Source organism: Loxodonta africana, chromosome 11 (genome assembly GCF_030014295.1).
Source record: "Loxodonta africana isolate mLoxAfr1 chromosome 11, mLoxAfr1.hap2, whole genome shotgun sequence".
Classification (NCBI taxonomy): domain Eukaryota; kingdom Metazoa; phylum Chordata; class Mammalia; order Proboscidea; family Elephantidae; genus Loxodonta; species Loxodonta africana.
The window spans coordinates 47,151,856-47,170,148 of NC_087352.1; the positions used below are offsets into that span (position 1 = coordinate 47,151,856).

Consider the following 18,293-nt stretch of genomic DNA (forward strand, 5'->3'; position numbering starts at 1 on the left):
CAATGTGTTTTTTATGCTCAAACTTTTGTTTTTGAATAAAAGACTATTTTAAAGCTGCATATTACCATTAGAGAATTAAAGCAAGAAGAATAAATATTAGATATTCGGTTTTTTACTTAGCTTATCTAAATTTTTTTTTATCTAAATTTATCTAGCCTTTCCTATTTCACAGTGTCAGACTTTAACACGTGTGCCAATTGAGTACCAATCGAAAACTTTAGCCAAACCATTAACATGTGGTTTAAATAACCTAATTAAAAACTATTTCAATCCCCCCCCAAAGGATAAGTGAAATATTGCTAAAATATTCTAACTCCAAACTCCTTTCCAAAATTCATGGTTAGTGTTTAGTCCTTTCTGATAGATCATAACAGGTTAATTTTAGTGTCTCAAGCTTAGTTATGATTTAAGATAACAAATGGTTATTTTAATTGTTTCAGAGTCTCCCTTGCACAGATCCAATTGTTTTAATTATGGTAGAAGAGTCCCCAAATAAAATGTCTTGTTGAAGCAAACCAGCGTCATGGCCATTGCCAGTCAAAATAAAGTTGTTACAGTGGAAAATGGCCTTAAAAATGAGTGCGTCCCCTATATCTGCATTCATCATCTCATTGCAAAGATTTTCCCCTAGAAGTTTTGGGATTTTTGTTCTTACATGATACATTTTGAGTTTGTTTCAAATTAAAAAAAAAAAAAAATTGTTGACATTGAGTCAATTCCAACTCATGCAACCAGTGGAAGTGGTTTGTGATTGGCTACTAACCTAAAGGCTATGAACCCATCCAATGGTGCAACAGAAGAAAGTCCAGGAGATCTGCTTTCATAAAGATTACAGCCAAGAAAACCCTATGGAGCAGGTGTATTCTGCAAGTCATGAAGTTGCCATGTTTTAATATAAAGAAACCAAACCCGTTGCTGTCAAGTCAACTCTGACTCAACGGTAACAGCCCAGGACAGAGTAGAACTTCACCACAGGCTCTCCAGGGAGCAGCTGGTGGACTCACCCTGCCGGCCTTTTGATTGGCAGTCGTAGCTCACCGTAGCTCTTCACCACTGGGCCACCAGGGCTCCTGTTTTAATATAAGAATTGTGGTTCATTTTTTTGACTCTGGATATCAATTTTTTTTGCACCACTTTTTAAAAAAAGACTACCTTTTCCCCATTGAATCACCTTGGCAATTTTGTAAAAAGTCAATTGACCGTATGTATGAGAGTCTATTCCTATATTCTCTATTCTATTCCCTTAACCAATTTCCTATTCTCATATGAATACCACAGTGTTAATATAGCCTTATAGTAAGGTAAGGAGTGCAATTGTTCTTTTATTTCAAAATTCCTTTGGCTATTCCAGGTCCTTTCCATTTCCCCTTGTCAATTTCTACAAAAAAGACTACTGGGATTTTAAATGGAATTGAGTTAAATGTATACTTCGATTCAGAGATGATTAAATATTTGACAATAATTAGTCTTCTAATCCAAAAGCATGGAAAACCTCTCAATTTATTCAGGTCCTCTTCAACTTGTTTCAGCAAAATTTTGTTATATTCTGTGTAGAGGACTTGCATGTATTCTGTTAAATGTATTCTTCAGTATTTGATATTTTTACACTATTATATAGCCATATTTCTTTTTATTTCCCATTTTTTTTGTGAAATCTGGGACCTCCAGAGCAATGTTGGCTACAAGTGGTGAGATTCATTATCCTTGCTGTGGTAGGCTAAATAACCACCACCACCCTCTGCCCCCGCCCCCGCAAGACATCCACGTCTTAATCCTTGGTACCTGTGAATATGATGCCTGGCATTCTAAAGGAACTTTGCAGGTGTAATTAAGAGTCTTAAAATAGGAGGAGCTTCCTGGATTATCCAGCTGGGCCTAATGTAATCACAAGGGTCCCTGTAAGAAGGAAGCAGGTTAAAGAGGAGATAAGATGCTACACTGCTGGCTTTGAGGATAGAGGAAGGGGCTGCAAGCCAAGAAATGGGAAAGTAGGTGGCCTCTAACAGCTGGAAAAGTCACGGAAACAGATTGTCCACTAGACCCTCTGGGAGGAACGGAGCTGTGCAGACCCATTTTAGACTTATGAATTTTAGAATGGTAAGATAATAAATTTGCATTGTTTTAAGTCACTAAATTTGTGGTAATCTATTACAGCAGCAGTAGGAAACTAATACACTTGCCTCTTTTTTTGTTGTTTTTTTTAATCTTAAGGGGAAATCATTTTCAATCATTAAGCGTGTTGGCTGTAGGTTTTTCATAAATGACCTTTTTCAGGTAGCAAATGTTTCCTCCTTTTCCTACCTCGCTGAGAGTTATTATCATGAAAACCATTGAATATTGTCCAATAATTTTTATATACCTATTGAGATATTCATATGTTTTTTTTTTTATTTATTTTGTTATGTGGTGAATTACACTGTTTAATTTTTCAAATGTTAAATTCATTTTGCATTTCTGGTATTAAAGTTATTCATGGTGTGGTCTCTTTTTAGATTTTGTTAGATTTAATGTGCAAATATATTGATAATGACTTTGACACCTTTTTATTCTTGATTGAACTTGGCCTATTGATTTCTTTTCTTCAAATACCTTTGTTTAATTTTGTGTCTGGGTAATGTCAGCCTTATAAAATGGATTAGGAAGTGTAATTCCTCCTCCTTTATTTTCTCAGAGTTTTGTAGTATTGGCATTATTTCTCCTTTCATGTTTAAAGAGCGTACTGGTAAAGCCCTATTGGGTCGCTATTTTTTTTACAAGTAAGGCCATTGAGTCTGGAGTTTTCTTATAAAAGGACCAGTTAGATATTCTATTCCTTCTGGAAAAAGTTTTAATAAATCGGTAGTTTGCAACTTTCAAGAAATTTGTTCATTTTATCTAAATAGTTAAAATGTATTGCCATAAATTTTTTGTACTATTTCCTTACTACCCTTTTCATATCTATAGGATCTGTAATAATTTCTCAACTTTCATTCCAATTTTTTTAAATCTTTTTTCTTATTTTGTCTTGTTTTCATTGATTTTTTATTTTATCTTTATTATTTCTTTCCTTCTTTCTTGCATATAATTTTTTTTTGTTTCTTTCCTTCTTTCTTGCATATACTTTACTCATTTTATAACTTATTGAGATATTTGGAAACCCTGGTGGCGTAGTGGTAAAGAGTTGGGCTACTAACCAAAAGGTTGGCAGTTCAAATCCACCATGCGTTCCTTGGAAACCCTATGGGACAGTTCTACTCTGTCCTACAGGGTCGCTATGAGTCAGAATTGACTTGATGGCAATGCTTTTTTTTTTTAAGATAGAAATTTACAGCATTTGATCTTAGATTTGTTTTTCCACTATAAGATTTTAAAACTATAAATATCTTTTTAAGCATGGCTTTAGCTGTAACTCACAAATTTTAATATATTGTGTTTTCATTTCTATTTGGTTCAAGATATTTTCTTGTAATTTCCTCATTGTTCAGTGGGAGTGTGTGGTTTAATTTCCAAATGGGGGACGAGGGGCAATTTCTAGATATCTTTTTTTATTGATTCCTAATTTAATTCCAATGTGATGCGAACATACTCTGATTTCAAATCTTTTAAATGTTTTGATACTTGTTTTACGGCCCAGCACAATGTTTATCTTGGTGAATGGTCCATGTATACTTAAATAGAATTTGTATTGTTCTTAGCTCCGTGGAGTGTTTTACAGTTGGTTGGCAGTGTTCTTCATGTCTTTATTGTCTGAACACCTTCCCATGAGAGCTGTGATGCTTTCAGCTTATTTGATTCTGTATCCCTACCTCCCCGAATAGTGGTGGTACATATTAAACACCTAATAATGATTTTTTGACTCGATCAATTATTTGTTTTGTTGTTTCTTTCTAAAAACATTTGTATTGCTGAACTACTTCTTTAGAACTCAGTGAGTTTAGCTATGAAAACAGTACTTTCAATCACAAAATAAAGTTTCACATCTAATGGGAACTCTGCTGCTACATATAAATTAGGCCACATTAAAAATTTTCTACGTTCAGAAATAACTGAATTGGTCATGATAACAAAGTTCTTCAGCACATCATCAAAATTCTTAAAAATCAGTCAAATGAAGCACATAGTTAATTAAAATGGAATCTGTAAAATGAAACTGCTATTACTTTAATTAGGTGAAATCATTTAGAAAAGGGTGCTGTTTCTAAATCTATTAAGATATTAAGTAGAGAATACTAAGGACAATTAATAATAGCTGGCAAGTTAAGAGTTGCTTGATCTGAAAGACAAAAGATTTAAAATAGGATCAGGCCTTCTTAAAATCTAGCTCCATTAGTTCCAAGTGGAGATAAACTTTAGAGATTGCATTTATAACAGAGGTCATAATTTTTTGTTTGTTTGTTTGTGCTATAAATGAAGGTTTACAAAACAAATTAGTTTCTCATTTAAACAATTAACGCACATACTGTTTCGTAACATTAGTTGCCAAACCCACAACATACCAACACTCTCCCCTCCTCAAGCTTGGGTTCCTCATTTCCAGCTTTCCTGTCACCTCCTACCTTCTCGTCCTTGCCCCTGAGCTGGTGTGCCCATTTAGTCTCTTTTTTTATGGGCCTGTCTAATACTTGGCTCAAGGGTGAACCTCAATAGTAACTTCAGTATCAAGTTAAAAGTTATTCAGGGGCCATACTCTCAGGGTTTCTCCAGTTTCTCTCATATTAGTAAATCTAGTCTTTTGTGTATGTGTGTGAGTTAGAATTTTGTTCTAGATTTTTCTCCCGTTCTGTCTAGGATCCTCTGTGTGATCCCTGCCAGAATAGTCGGTGGTGGTAGCCAGACACCGTCTAGTTGTACTGGACTCAGTCTGGTGGAGGCTCTGGTAGTTGTGGTCCATTAGCCTTTTGGACTAATCTTTCCCTTATGTTTATGGTTTTCTTCCTTCTCCCTTGCCAGTGGGGTGGGGCCAGGGGAGTATCTTAGATGGCTGTTTACAGACTTTTAAGACTCCAGATGCTACTCACCAAAGTAGGATGTAGAACATTTATTTTATAAATTATATTACTCCAATTGAGCTAGATGTCCCCTGAGATCATGGTTCCCAGCCCGCAGCCCAGTAATTCAGTCCCTCAGGGAGTTTAGATGTAACTATGAAGCTTCCATGACCTTGTCTTGGTCAAGTTGTTCTGACTTCCCCATTACTGTGTACTATCTTATCCTTCACCAAAGTTACCACTCATCTATTGTCTAGTTAGTGTTTTTCCCTTCTTACCCCTCCCCTCCCTTGTAACCATCAGAGATTGCTTCTTTCTGTGTGTAAACCCTTTCATGAGTTTTTTTATAATAGTGGTCTCGTACAGTATTTGTCCTTTTGTGATTGGCTTATTTCACTCAACATAATGCCCTCCAGATTCATCCATGCTGTGAGATGTTTTGCAGATTCATCATTGTTCTTTATTGTTGCATAGTATTCCATTGTGTGTATGCAGTTTGTTTATCCATTCATCTGTTGATAGGCACTTAGGTTGTTTCCATTCTTTTGCTATACTGAATAATGCTGCAAGGACCCAGAGAGGCTATGTGCCAGAGACTCTCTAGCCAAGCAGTACAGCACAGCCTGTCAAAAAGGGTGGGGGGGGGGATATGGGGTGGGTGGGAGAATGGAAAGGAAGGAAGGGAGAGAGAGAGAAGATACAAACAAACAAAACAACAATTAAAAAATAGGCCTGAGGGAGCTAACTGATGGGGGCAACACAGACCCTGGAGGCTGCGTGCCAGTGGCTCTCTAGCTGACTGGTGCAACATGCCCATCGAGAAGGGGTGGGGGCAGCTCATAGGGCTAAGTGGGTGGGAGAAAGGCAAGGAAAGAAGGGAGAGGGAGAGAAGAAACTGAAAAAAAAATGGCACTGAGGGAGCCTGCTGGCGGACATGGCACAGACCTGGGGAGGCCATGTGCCAGTGGCTCTCTAGCTGAGTGGTGTGGCACAGTCCATCAAGAAGGGGAGGGGATGGTGCACAGGGCTAGGTGGGAAGGAGAAAGGAAAGGAAGGGAGGAAGAGGGAGAGAAAATAAACCAAAAAAGCCAAAAAAAAAAAAAACCCAACAACAACAAGAACAAAAAAAGCACTGAAGGAGCCAGCTGCTGAGGGAAGGGTGGGCCTGGGGCAGATAGTTGATGTCCCTCTGGCCTAGTTACCATGGTCTGTTGGAAAGTGGCAGAGGCTGAGTAGAGGGAAGAAGGGTGGAGGTGGGAAAACGTATGTCCCTGGTTAACGGGTGCTCTGCGTCCTGTTGAGAGCTCTGTGAAGTTGCCTTCCCATACTCCGTATCTGTGTTCCTTGGTGGCTGTAATCCAAGACGGAGAATCCATGCCACGTTAGCTGGTGGGAGACCTCCCTCCATAGCTCTCCTCATTCTCTGTTGTCTGTCAGTTTCTTATTCCATTTGGTGCTTCATCAAGTTCTTTATCCCTTCATTTGATGCTTAGGGTTCCAGGATTGGCATTTGAATCTGTTTTACTTAGTTTTTCAGGTCTTTGCTATGGAGGGATGGAATATTGCTTCTGTCTATAGCACCATGTTGCCTCCATCTCCAAGAGGTCATAATTTTTTAAGAAAGAAATTTTTTAAATTTCTGTTAATTCAAATATGACCTTGGAAATATCATAGGTAATATTTGAATATAATGTATAAGGCTTAAAACTCTTCCTGTTATCTATATTATTAGAAGACCAAAGTATCTAGTTACAGTATTTAAAAAAGTAGGAAATAGCATTATGCATTTTATTTAGATTACAAGATTATGTGATTAAGTTTTTCTCCTTATTTTATTTTGAGGATATAAATCTACTAGACTTTGCCTTCTTGATCATTCTGTTAAGCTAATCTACAAACACTGGAATTTTGCACAAAAAATGAGATATAGAGGGCGCCCTTGTACTTACAATCGGATGTAGGAAGCCTGTGAATGAGAAAACTCAAGAAATTAACTCAGCATGATCAGTTTCTTTGTTTACCAGGCCAGACCAGGAAAAAAATGTATTGCTTTTTTTAGTATTTAATAGCCAAAATCCTGGTTTTTTCTTCTTACAGTTTACAAAGAAAATAGGGCTACTATATTACTTATACAGGATTTTTTTTAAAAACAGCATAGGAAAATCATTGATAAAATCAGATAGTGAGATTTATAGTAAGTTAGGAGGTCTATGTTTTTCAGTTCTAGAAAAGACATTATTGGTTTGGAGAGGTCAAGTAGAGAGCAAAAAGCAATATGATTTAGATGTGATTGATTCAAAATTCCCACAATAAGATAAATTCTTTTTTATCCATATTCAGAGTATTCAGTTTATTCAAACAGTCATCTTATGATGCAGGTGTTTGAAATCTAGTTGCTCCTTTTGATGGAGATGAGTGTTCTTAATCCTATCCCTTCTTAAGTCAAAATCCTACCAAACATTTAACACTGAGTACAAATGTCACCATAGTCACCAAGCTTTTTGCTATCCATGAGCTATAGTCTTTATTTCTTCACTGAAATCCAGTCATTTTTTTTATTTCTGTCATAAAGCACTTCCTATTATTACACTAGTTAGTCAGCAAGTGCCACCCCTCTTACTAAACTTTTGAGAGCCATGCTAATGCAGCCTCAGTCTAGAGACCCCAAAACCAAGAGCAGCAATTTTTTCTTCTTCTCATGCTCTTGGGTAAGAGTCCTTCCTGACCAGCCCCAAGTGATTAATTCTTTCTTAAGTGAACTTGGTTCACGAAACAGATGCCGTGTAATGTTTAATTTTCATGACTCGTTCACTTACTAGATTGTCAGAGCTGTAAAAGATATTTTTAATCTTTTTGTGGCAAATAGGTTCATTTGGACCCCTCCCAACCTAGAAAGGGCAGTGATTTATTTTGACAGGGATAGACAATATGGTCCAAGTATGGTTTTGTCTCTCCTTGTCCCAGGGCCTCGATCAGCACCACGGACAGGGCTTACAAATTTTCTCCACTGACACAGGATTCCATGTATCATTGCATAAGACCAAAGACCCACTTTATAACAAAGGAGGTGCACCAGTGACATGGGACAGTGATGTGTGGCATGGGATCTACTGGTTTTATCACATACTGCATCATCTATCAGCTGCCAGCCTAATAGAGTGATGGAATCACCTGTTGGAGTTGCAGTTGAGGGGCAACTAGGAGATTATACCCTTGAGGATAAGGTGCCATCCTTCAGGAAAACATGTCCATCATAAATCACAACCATCATAATGTGCTATATCACAAAGAAATAGAAATCATGGGTTCAGGAAACACGAGTTGAAGTAGAAGTGTCTCACTACATTACTCCCCACAGAGCCATTTGAGGACCTTATACTTCTCACCTCACAATTCTGGTCATTTCAGGTTCAGAGGCTGTTAGGAATTGAATTGTGTTTCCCAAAAAGATAGGTTGAATTCCTAACCCCTGTACCTGTGTATATGACTTTGGAGGAAATAGATTATTCTATGAAGACATTATCACTTAAGTCATAGAAGAGCAGGGTAGGTCCCAGTCCTAATCTCTTCTGAGTGGTGTCTTATAAAAGGGAATAAAAGACATGGAAAGAGGGTATTATAGGGGGAAAATGCCATGAAAAGATACAACTACAAACAGCCAAGACATGCCAATAGATGGCTGAGGCTACCAGAAGTTGGAAAAGACAGGAAAAATCTTCCATACATCAGACAAAGAAAGAGAAAAAATGGTTGTCCTGATGCCCTGAATTTAGACTCCTAGCCTTCAGAGTTGTGAGAAAATAAATTCTTCTTCTTTAAATTTACCCGCTTTGTGGTATGTTGTTATGGCAGCCATAGCAAACTAAGACAAAGTTTTTGGTTTCCAGATAGTGAACACTTCAACCAAGGGACACAGCAAGATGCCCATTAAACTGCAACTGCTGCCTGGTTATTTTGGGTTTTTCTTGTGGTGTCATGACACCTGCAGGCAAAGAAATGAGTAATCATCCTGGCAGCGGTAATTGACCCTGATCATCAAAAAAAAAAAAAAAAAAATTTTTTTTTTTATCAGGAGGAGATAACTCTGCTCTTACACAAAGTGAGAAGGAAAAAATAGTCTTAACATCTAGATGATCCAAAGGGTCATCTATTTCTACTCCTTCACTCAATTTTAATGGTCTACAGACAAGTGCAGCAGCCACTTCCAATAAGAGCATTGTATAACCATGGCTTCAGAGCCCTTAAGTATGAGGATCTGTGCTACTGCACCAGGTAAATGTGCTGGGTGAGAGGAATCTAGAATGGAAGGAGGTAATGAGTGGTAGTTGCTACCCTGAGACTAGCTGCAGTGCTTGCAGTTGTAGGACACTCCATTATCACTCTTGCAAGATTCCTAGGAAAAGTGACCAGACAAAATCCTAGAGACACTGTTTCCAGGTGGTGTGAACTTATTATACAAAGCAAATAGAAGTGTGTGGTGCAAGAAATCAAGTAGAGAGGACATTGTGGCATGCCATCGCAATCGGAGATACCAATTACCCCAGCTGCCAAGAGTATTTGGAGCAAATGGCTCAGAGCTGAGTCTCTTTGCCTCTAGCCAGGGTGAACTGCCTTACTCAAGAAGAGATTATGGAGAAGGCCATATCTAATGACTGATAGACGCAGAGGTAAAAAGTTCTAGCCCCTTGCCTCAACTGAGACAGTTCTGAATTTTACATGGCATTTGTTGAGGCCATGGTAGTGACTGCATTGCAGTTAATCTCCCAGTTCACCTTCCTTCACTGATGTTTTCCCCTAGATTGCTACCCAATAAACTTCCCACACTCAAGTCTCTGTCTCACAGACTGTCTCCCAGGGAACTCAACCTCAGTCAGTATTTTCTCTAATTTAGTTAATTTATGAAGTATTTGATGAGCATATACTATATACTTTATAAGGATGGCTCAAGACCAGGCAATGCTTTGTTCTGTTGTGCATAGGGTCGCTATGAGTCGCAACCAACTCGACCGCACCTAACAACAACAACAACATACTATATACTTTGCCATGTGCAGTACCAATGAAATATGAGATGCATTTGTTTGTTTGTTTTTTTACCTCAAGGAATTTATAAACACACTAGGGAGACAAGAAGTAATTGCTGCAACATTCTATTTAATTACTTCATATGTTTAAATGCAAAAGTGATTGGCACAGATCATACTGACATTATAGTTCTGAACAAAACACTCTAGTTAGAAGGCTAAGATTCAAATTTCAATTCCATCAGTTAGTGGATGTTTTACTTCAGGCAAGTTATTAACAGCCCTGTGACTCAGTTTCTTCAGCTGTTAAATGGAAATGATATATAACCTACATGTTAGGGTTGTTGTGAGGGTAAAATAACTTACATGCGTAAAGCATTTATGACACTATCTGGCATATATCTCGAAGTGTTAGTCATTATTGTCATCAGTATAAGCTAAAATAGGTAAGAATAACTGCAGAGACAAGAAGGGTCTAAGGTGGTATTTGAATGATAGCTAATGATTATACTTTATAATTCAAAAGTACATTATTGTTTCTCAAGCACTTAAGCACACTTTGCCTCACTGGATCTTAGTAACAGTATGGAGAGGCAGATATCCATTTCATTTTGCAAATCACAAACATAAAATTTAAAGTAGCCAAGACTTCTAGTCCAATGTCATTTATAACAATGTAAAACAAAACAAAACAAAAAAAAAACCCATTGATGTTGAGTCAATTTCGACATACAGCAACCCTGTAGGACAGAGTAGAACTGCCTTGTAGGGTTTCCAAGTTTGTAAATCCTTACTGAGGAAGGAACCCGGGAAAACAGTATTTGGGGAGAAAAAGTTAAGTAAGGTATATGGGAAACTAACAGGTCAGGAATTGCTGGTTGTTGTTTTTGTTAGGTGCCTTCAAGTTGGTTCTGACTCATAGCAAACCTACGTACAACACTGCCCATTCCTGCACCTTCTTCAAAATCCTTGCTATGCTTGAGCCCATTGTTGTAGCCACTGTTTCAGTCCATCCTGTTGATGGTCTTCCTCTTTTTCACTGACCCTATACTTTACCAAGCATGATGCTCTTTTCCAAGGGTTGGTCCCTCCCGAAAACATGGCTAAAGTAAGTGAGACAAAGTCTCACCATCCTCGCTTCTAAGGAACATCCTGGCTGTACTTCTTCCAAGACAGATTTGTTAGTTCTTCTGGCAGTCCATGATATATTCAATATTCTTTGCAAACACCATAATTCAAATGCATGAATTCTTCTTTGGTCTTCCTTATTCATTGTACAGCTTTCACATCCATATGAGGGAAATGAAAATACCATGGCTTGGGTCAGGCACACCTTAGTCCTCAAGGTGACATCTTTGCTTTTTAAGACTTTAAAGAGGACTTTTGTGGCAGATTTGCATGCAATATGTCATTTGATTTCTTGAGTGCTGCTCCATGGACTTTGATGGTAGATTCAAGTAAAATGAAATCCTTGACAACTTCGATATTTTCTCCATTTATCATGACGCTGCTTATTGGTGCAGTTGTGAAGATTTTTGTTTTCTTTATGTTGAGGTGTAATCCATATCTTTGATCTTGATTAGTTAGTGCTTCAAATCCTTTTCACTTTCAGCAAGCAAGGTTGTGTCATCGGCATATCACAGGTTGGTAATAAGTCTTCCTGCAATCCTGATACTGCATTCTTCTTCATATAGTCCAACTTCTCGGATTATTTGCACAGCATACAGATTGAATAAGTATGGTGAAAGGATACAACCCTGATGCACACCTTCCCTGGTTTTAAACCATGCAGTATTCCCTTGTTCTCTTTGAACAACTGCCTGTTGGTCTACATACATGTTCCACATAAGCACAATTAAGTGTTCTGGAATTACCATTCATTGCAATGTTAGCCATAATTTGTTATGATCCACAAAGTTAAACGCCTTCGTATAGTCAATAAAACATAGGTAAACCTCTTTCTGGTATTCTCTGCTTTCAGCTAAGATCCATCTGACATCAGCAATGATATCCCTCATTCCATGTCCTCTTCTGAATCTGGCTTGAATTCTCTGTCAGTGTACTGCTGTAACTGTTTTTAAGTTATCTTCAGCAAAATTTTACTTGCGTGTGATAGTAATGATATTATTCAATAATTTCCACATTCCATTGAATCACCTTTCTTTAGAATGGGCACGTATATGAATCACTTCCTGTCAGCTGACAAGGTAGTCATCTTGCAAATTTCTTGGAATAGACAAGTTAGCCCTTCCAGGTTTGCATCTGTTTGTTGAAACATCTCAATTAGTATTCCGTCAATTCCTGGAGCCTTGTTTTTCACCAATGCCTTTAGTGCAGCTTGGGCTTCTTCCTTCAGTAATGGTGGTTCTTGACAACATGCTACCTCCTGAAATGGTTGAACGTTGACCAATTCTTTTTGGTATAGTGACTCTGTGTATTCCTTCCATCTTCTTTTGATGCTTCCTGCATCGTTCAATATTTTGCCCATAGAATCTTTCAATATTGCATCTCGAGGCTTGACTTTTTTCTTCAGTTCTTTCAGTTTGAGAAATGCTGAATGTGTTCTTCCCTCTTGGTTTTCTAGCTCCAGGTCTTTGCACATTTCATTATAATACTTTACTTTGTCTTCTCAAGCTTCCCTTTGGGGTCTTCTGTTCAGCTCTTTTACCTCATCATTTCTTGCATTCTCTTTAGCTAACATCCAAGAGCAAGTTTCCAAGTCTCCCTGACATCCATTTTGGTCTTTTCTTTCTTTCCTGTCTTTTTAATGACCTTTTGCTTTCTTTATATATGATGTCTTTGATGTCATCTGATCTTTGATCATCAGTGTTCGATGCGTCAGATCTGTTCTTGGATAGTCTCTAAATTCAGGTAGGATATACTCAAGGTCATATTTTGGCTCTCATGAATTTGTTTTAACTTTCTTCAGCTTCAACTTAAACTCGCATATAAGCAGTTGATGATCTATTCCATTTAACTGATAATATTAAGCTTCTCCATCATCTCTTTCTGAAGGTCTAGTTGATTTGATTCCTGCATATTCCATCTGGTGAGGCCCATGTGTGTAGCGACCCTTTATGTTGTTGAGAAAAGCTATTTCCAGTGAATAAGCAATTGGTCTTATTCCAGTGTCATTCATGTTACCAAGGCCATAGTTTCCGACTACTGATCCTTTTTCTTTGTTTCTGACGTCTGTTTTCTAGTCACCAATAATTATTAATGCATCTTGATTGCATGTTTAATCAATTTCAGACTGCAGAAGTTGGTAGGAATCTTCAATTTCTTCATCTTTGACATTAGTGGTTGGTGCATAAATTTGAATAATAGTCATATTAACAGGTCTTTCTTATAGGCATATGGATATCATCCTGTCACTGACAGCATTGTACTTCAGGATAGATCTTGATTTGTTCTATTTGACAATGAATGTGATGCTGTTCCTCTTCAGTTTGTCATTCCCAGCATAGTAAACCATATAATTGTCCAGTTCAAAATGGCCAGTACGAGTCCATTTCAGCTCACTAATGCCTAAGATATAGGTCTTCGGCTGTTCCATTTCGTTTTTGACAACTTCAAATTGTCTTTAATTCATACTTTGTGCTTTCCACATTCCGATTGTTAATGGATGTTTGTAGCTATTTTTATTCTCATTTTTAGTCATGGCACATCAGCAAATGAAGGTCTCAAAAGCTTTACTCCATCCATGTCGTTAAGATTGACTCTACTTTGAAGCTACCATGCATCTATCAGTTTGTTGTACTGTAGTGGCTTGCATTTTGCTGTGATGCTGGAAGCTGTGCCACTGGTATTTCAAATACCATCAGGGTTACCCACGATGGGCAGGTTTTAGTGGAACTTCCAGAATAAGAAGACTAGGAAGGAGGACCTGGCAGTCTACTTCTGAAAAACTTGGCCAGTGAAAACCTTATGAATAGCAGTGAAACATTATCTAATATAGTGCTGGAAAATGAGCCCCCCACATTGGAAAGCACTCAAAATACGACTAGGGAAGACTTGCCTCCTCGAATTAGAGTAGACCTTAATGACGTGGATGGAGTCAAGCTTTTGGGACCTTCATTTTATAATCTGTAATAATTTTCATTATCTAAGTTCTTAGAGTTAAATTCTGCCATTTTCAGCTTCTGCTGACTCATTCATGATGGCTTGTTTTGTGATCGTGTGTGTGTCTGTGTCTGTGTCTGTGTCTGTGTGGCATTTGTTGCAATCCCCACAATGTGACAACACATTCCCTTTTTCCCCCACAGGTTCCCTGGGTCCATTCAACCAGCTCCTGTTCCTTCCTGCTTACTCATCCTGCCTCCAGACAGGAACCACCCTTGTTTTGTAATTTTTGTATTATTAGCCTATGTTTACTGAGTGTTGACATGTTCGAACCTCAGGATAATAAGGTTCTTTCTTAAGAAAGCCTATTCTTTATTTTATGATGTCTTGCTTTTTTAGCTACTATCCTCTTAGATTTTATGGCATAGTCATTTTAAGATTTCACTAGTGCTTCTAGTACTTGAAATACAAATTCCATTTTTTGTGCATCTGTTGCTATACACTTTCATGATAGTTCATTTTGTATACGGTCATGGTTTTTTGTTGTCATTGTTGTTTGTTTGTTTTTTAATATTGATCCCTTCTTTGTCGGACTTCTCCTCCTATGGAATCTCATATGATCTGAATTTTGGGAGTATGCCTGCAGTACAATTTTTTGTTTGCTTTTACTGCCAAACCTCATAGCTTTTAGAAGTAAGGTCCAATTATTATGTTTATCCTTTCAGTTTGGTTCCCTGTACCACAAATGTGAAAGCCACTCATAAGTGGCACCTTTTTTGGAGTTTTTAATGTTTGTAAGATACTCCCTACCCCAACGGTAGCCTGTACCCCAGACAAGATATTCTTCCTTTCAGTTTCTCCAGGCTGGTGAAAGAGTTTTCTGATTTTGTTCTCACAGAAAAGGCAAACCTTTGTGGCCCAGCTTTATAACTTTATTAATTTAGACATAATTGGTATAAGGCCCTGTGTGGGGTTGGAACTCCTGCCCCAAGTTTCTAGAGTTTATATCTGGACCTCTTCCCTTCTCTTCCCACCACCTGGAGTTGTAAAATTATCAGCTCTAGTTTATTGCTCTGCTTTGAGTGTCTTATCCATTTCTAGCACTCAAAGTTTTGCTTTCTTTCTTTAGAACTTAGCTGTGCATTTTAGGTGTTTATTTTTGTATTTTATTCAGCATTTTATTATTATTTGTCATGGGAAAGGAGCCACTTCAACTCAGTACTGTGTCTTGCTGGAGACATTGATATTTATTATTTCAATTTCTAATAAACATATTCAGCAATAATAAAAACTAAATCAACAATTCTTTCAATTTTAATAATAGTAAGGGTCACACACACAACGTAAGAGATTTCTACCTTATATTTTAGAATTTCTTTTTTATTAGAAACCAGGAAGCACAAATCAATATGAAAAAAAAATGCAAGCTTGTATATCTTTTTGTGACTAAACTGGACAACATATGAGGATTTATTTTTATTTTGGCTCATTTTTTTTTTTTTTTACTGTGCTTTAAGTGAAAGTTTACAAATCAAGTCAGTCTCTCATACAAAAACATATATACCTTGCTGTGTAATCCTAGCTGCCCTCCCCCTAATGAGATAGCACACTCCTCCTCTCCACCCTGTAGTCTCCATGTCCATTCAAACAGCTCCTGTCCCCCTCTGCCTTCTCATCTCACTCCAGACAGGAGCTGCCAACATAGTCTCATGTGTCTACTTGAGCCAAGAAACTCACTCCTCACCAGTATCATTTTCTGTCGTATAGTCCAGTCCCAATCCCTGTCTGAAGACTTAGCTTCAGGAATGTTTCCAGTTTTGGGCTAACAGAAGGTCTGGGGACTATGACCTGCCAGTCTTGGTCAGACCATTAGGTCTGTTCTTTTCACAAGAATTTGAGGTCTACATCTCACTGTTCTCCTGCTTCATCAGGGATTCTCTGTTGTGTTCCCCATCTGGGCAGTCATCGGTTACAGCCAGCACCATCTAGTTCTTCCAGTCTCAGGCTGATGGAGTCTCTGGTTTTTGTGGCCCTTTCTGTCTCTTGGAAACCCTGGTGGCATAACAGTTAGGAGCTATGGCTGTTAACCAAAAGGCCGGCAGTTCGAATCCCCAAGAGGCTCCTTGGAAACCATATGGAGCAGTTCTACTCTGTCCTATAGAATCGCTATGAGTTGGAATCGACTCGACAGCACACAACAACAACAACAACAGCTCTGTCTCTTGGGCTCATATTTACCTTGTGTCTTTGGTATTCTTCATTCCCCTTTACTCTAGATGGGTTGAGACCAATTGATGCATCTTAGATGGCCACTTGCTAGCATTTAAGGTTCCAGAAGCCACTCACCAAAGTGGGATGCAGATCGTTTTCTTGATACATTTTGTTATGCCAATTGACCTAGATGTCTCCTGAAATTATGGTCCACCAACCTCCATCCCTGCTACTCTGGCCTTCAAAGTGTTCAGTTATATTCAGGAAACTTCTTTGCTTTTGGTTTAGTCTGGTTGTGCTGACCTTTCCTGTATTGTATGTTGTCTTTCTGTTCACCTAAACTAGTCCTTGTCTACTATCTATTTAGTGAGTGCCCCTCCCCACACTCATAACTATCAAAGAATATTTCCTTCTGTGTTTAAACTATTTCTTGAGTTCTTATAATAGTGGTCTCATACATCCGTTTGCAACTGACTAATTTCATTCAGCATAATGGCTTCCAGATTTCTCCGTGTTACGATATGTTTCATGGATTCATCGTTGTTCATAATCTTTGCATAGTAAACCATTCTACTTTAATTGGCACAGCACAATCATTGCATTTGAATATGTGCCTATGATATAAATCTGTCCTTCTAGGGCAAGTGGATGAATGGTGTTATGGACTGAATTCTGTTCCCCAAAAACAGGTGTTGAAATCCTAACCCCTGTACCTGTAAATATGATCCTGTTGGAAATAGAGGGGTTACTTTTGCTGTGTTAATGAGGTCATACCAACGTAGGGTAGATTTTAAATCTAACCACTACTGAGTTATAAAAAGATCAAAATAGACACAGGGACACACACAGGGGGGAAAGTAAGATAAACAAAAGAGGCAGATGCAGCTACAAACCCAGGAACTCCAAGGATTGCTGGCAGTTACTGAAGCTAAAACAGATGAGGAACGACCTGCGCCTAGAACTATGCCCTGAATTTGGACTTCTAGCCCCCTGAACTGTGAGAAAATAAATTTCTGTTCTTTAAAGCCATCCACTTGTGGCATATCTGTTAAGGTAGCACTAAGTAACTAAGACAGATGGACAATGAAAAGAATTCCCCAAATATTAGGAGATAGGAGTGTCACTGGGGTGCTAGGTGACTTTACCTGTCATTGTAGTGCATGTTGACATCAAAACTTAAGTCTTCTCTGCTTGCAAGTTTTTCTGGAGTGAGAACACAGCCTGAAATCTTGCCACCTCCCAGGATTTTTTCAGGGTCTTCCCTGAGCATATACCATGTGTAGGCAAGCGAGCCTACAGACAAATGAAACAATAGCTCTTCCTGAAGAATAGCTAGCACTCACTTGACTGTGAATTAAGTATGGACACTGCTGTCTCTGCAGCAAAGCTCTGGAAGCGCAAAACAAGTGCATTCTTAAAGCCTTGAGCGATGCCTGGCACGCAGTAGGAACTCTTACTATCTTTATTCTTCCTAATAAGATTATAGTAATTGTAATATGCTAAGTACTTGTGCATCAGGCAGTGTAGAACAGAGGACATAGCCTGTAGTGACCAGCTAAGGTACATCGCCACAAGGTTAGGATGGATACAGTGTTCATGATGTTACGAATGCACAGGTGCCTTGTCTAATTTCCATCACTACTTGGAGGACCATATCTTTCCACGAAGTAGCTTTCAAAACAACCCTGCAAGAGTTATTTATTATTTCGACTTTAAAGATGAAGCTCAAAGAAAATGAGGTTATTCACATAGACTGTAAATTCTGGAGTTTGATCTGAAATCCCAGCCTGCTTAATTCCAAAACACTATAAGGCCCACGGAAACCCTGGTGGTGTAGTGGTTAAGTGCTACGGCTGTTAACCAAAACGTTGGCAGTTCAAGTCCACCAGGCGCTACTTGGAAACTCTATGGGGCAGTTCTACTCTGTCTTATCGGGTTGCTATGAGTCAGAATCGACTCAACAGCAGTGGGTTTGTGTTTTTATAAGGTCCACACTCTAAAATGGGGAATATATTTCCAAAGTCCTGGT

At 38.3% G+C, this 18,293-nt stretch overlaps 1 protein-coding gene across 1 annotated transcript in view; it reads right to left on the reverse strand.

Moving 5' to 3' along the window:
* Positions 1-17,830, reverse strand: part of LOC100662733 (glutamate decarboxylase 1-like) — an 80,268-nt gene extending 62,438 nt beyond the window's left edge. The window contains exon 1 of the mRNA XM_064293211.1: positions 17,608-17,830. Within this exon, the coding sequence (XP_064149281.1) occupies positions 17,608-17,830 (223 nt within the window). The remainder of the gene's footprint in view (positions 1-17,607) is intronic.
* Positions 17,831-18,293: the final 463 nt, after the last annotated feature.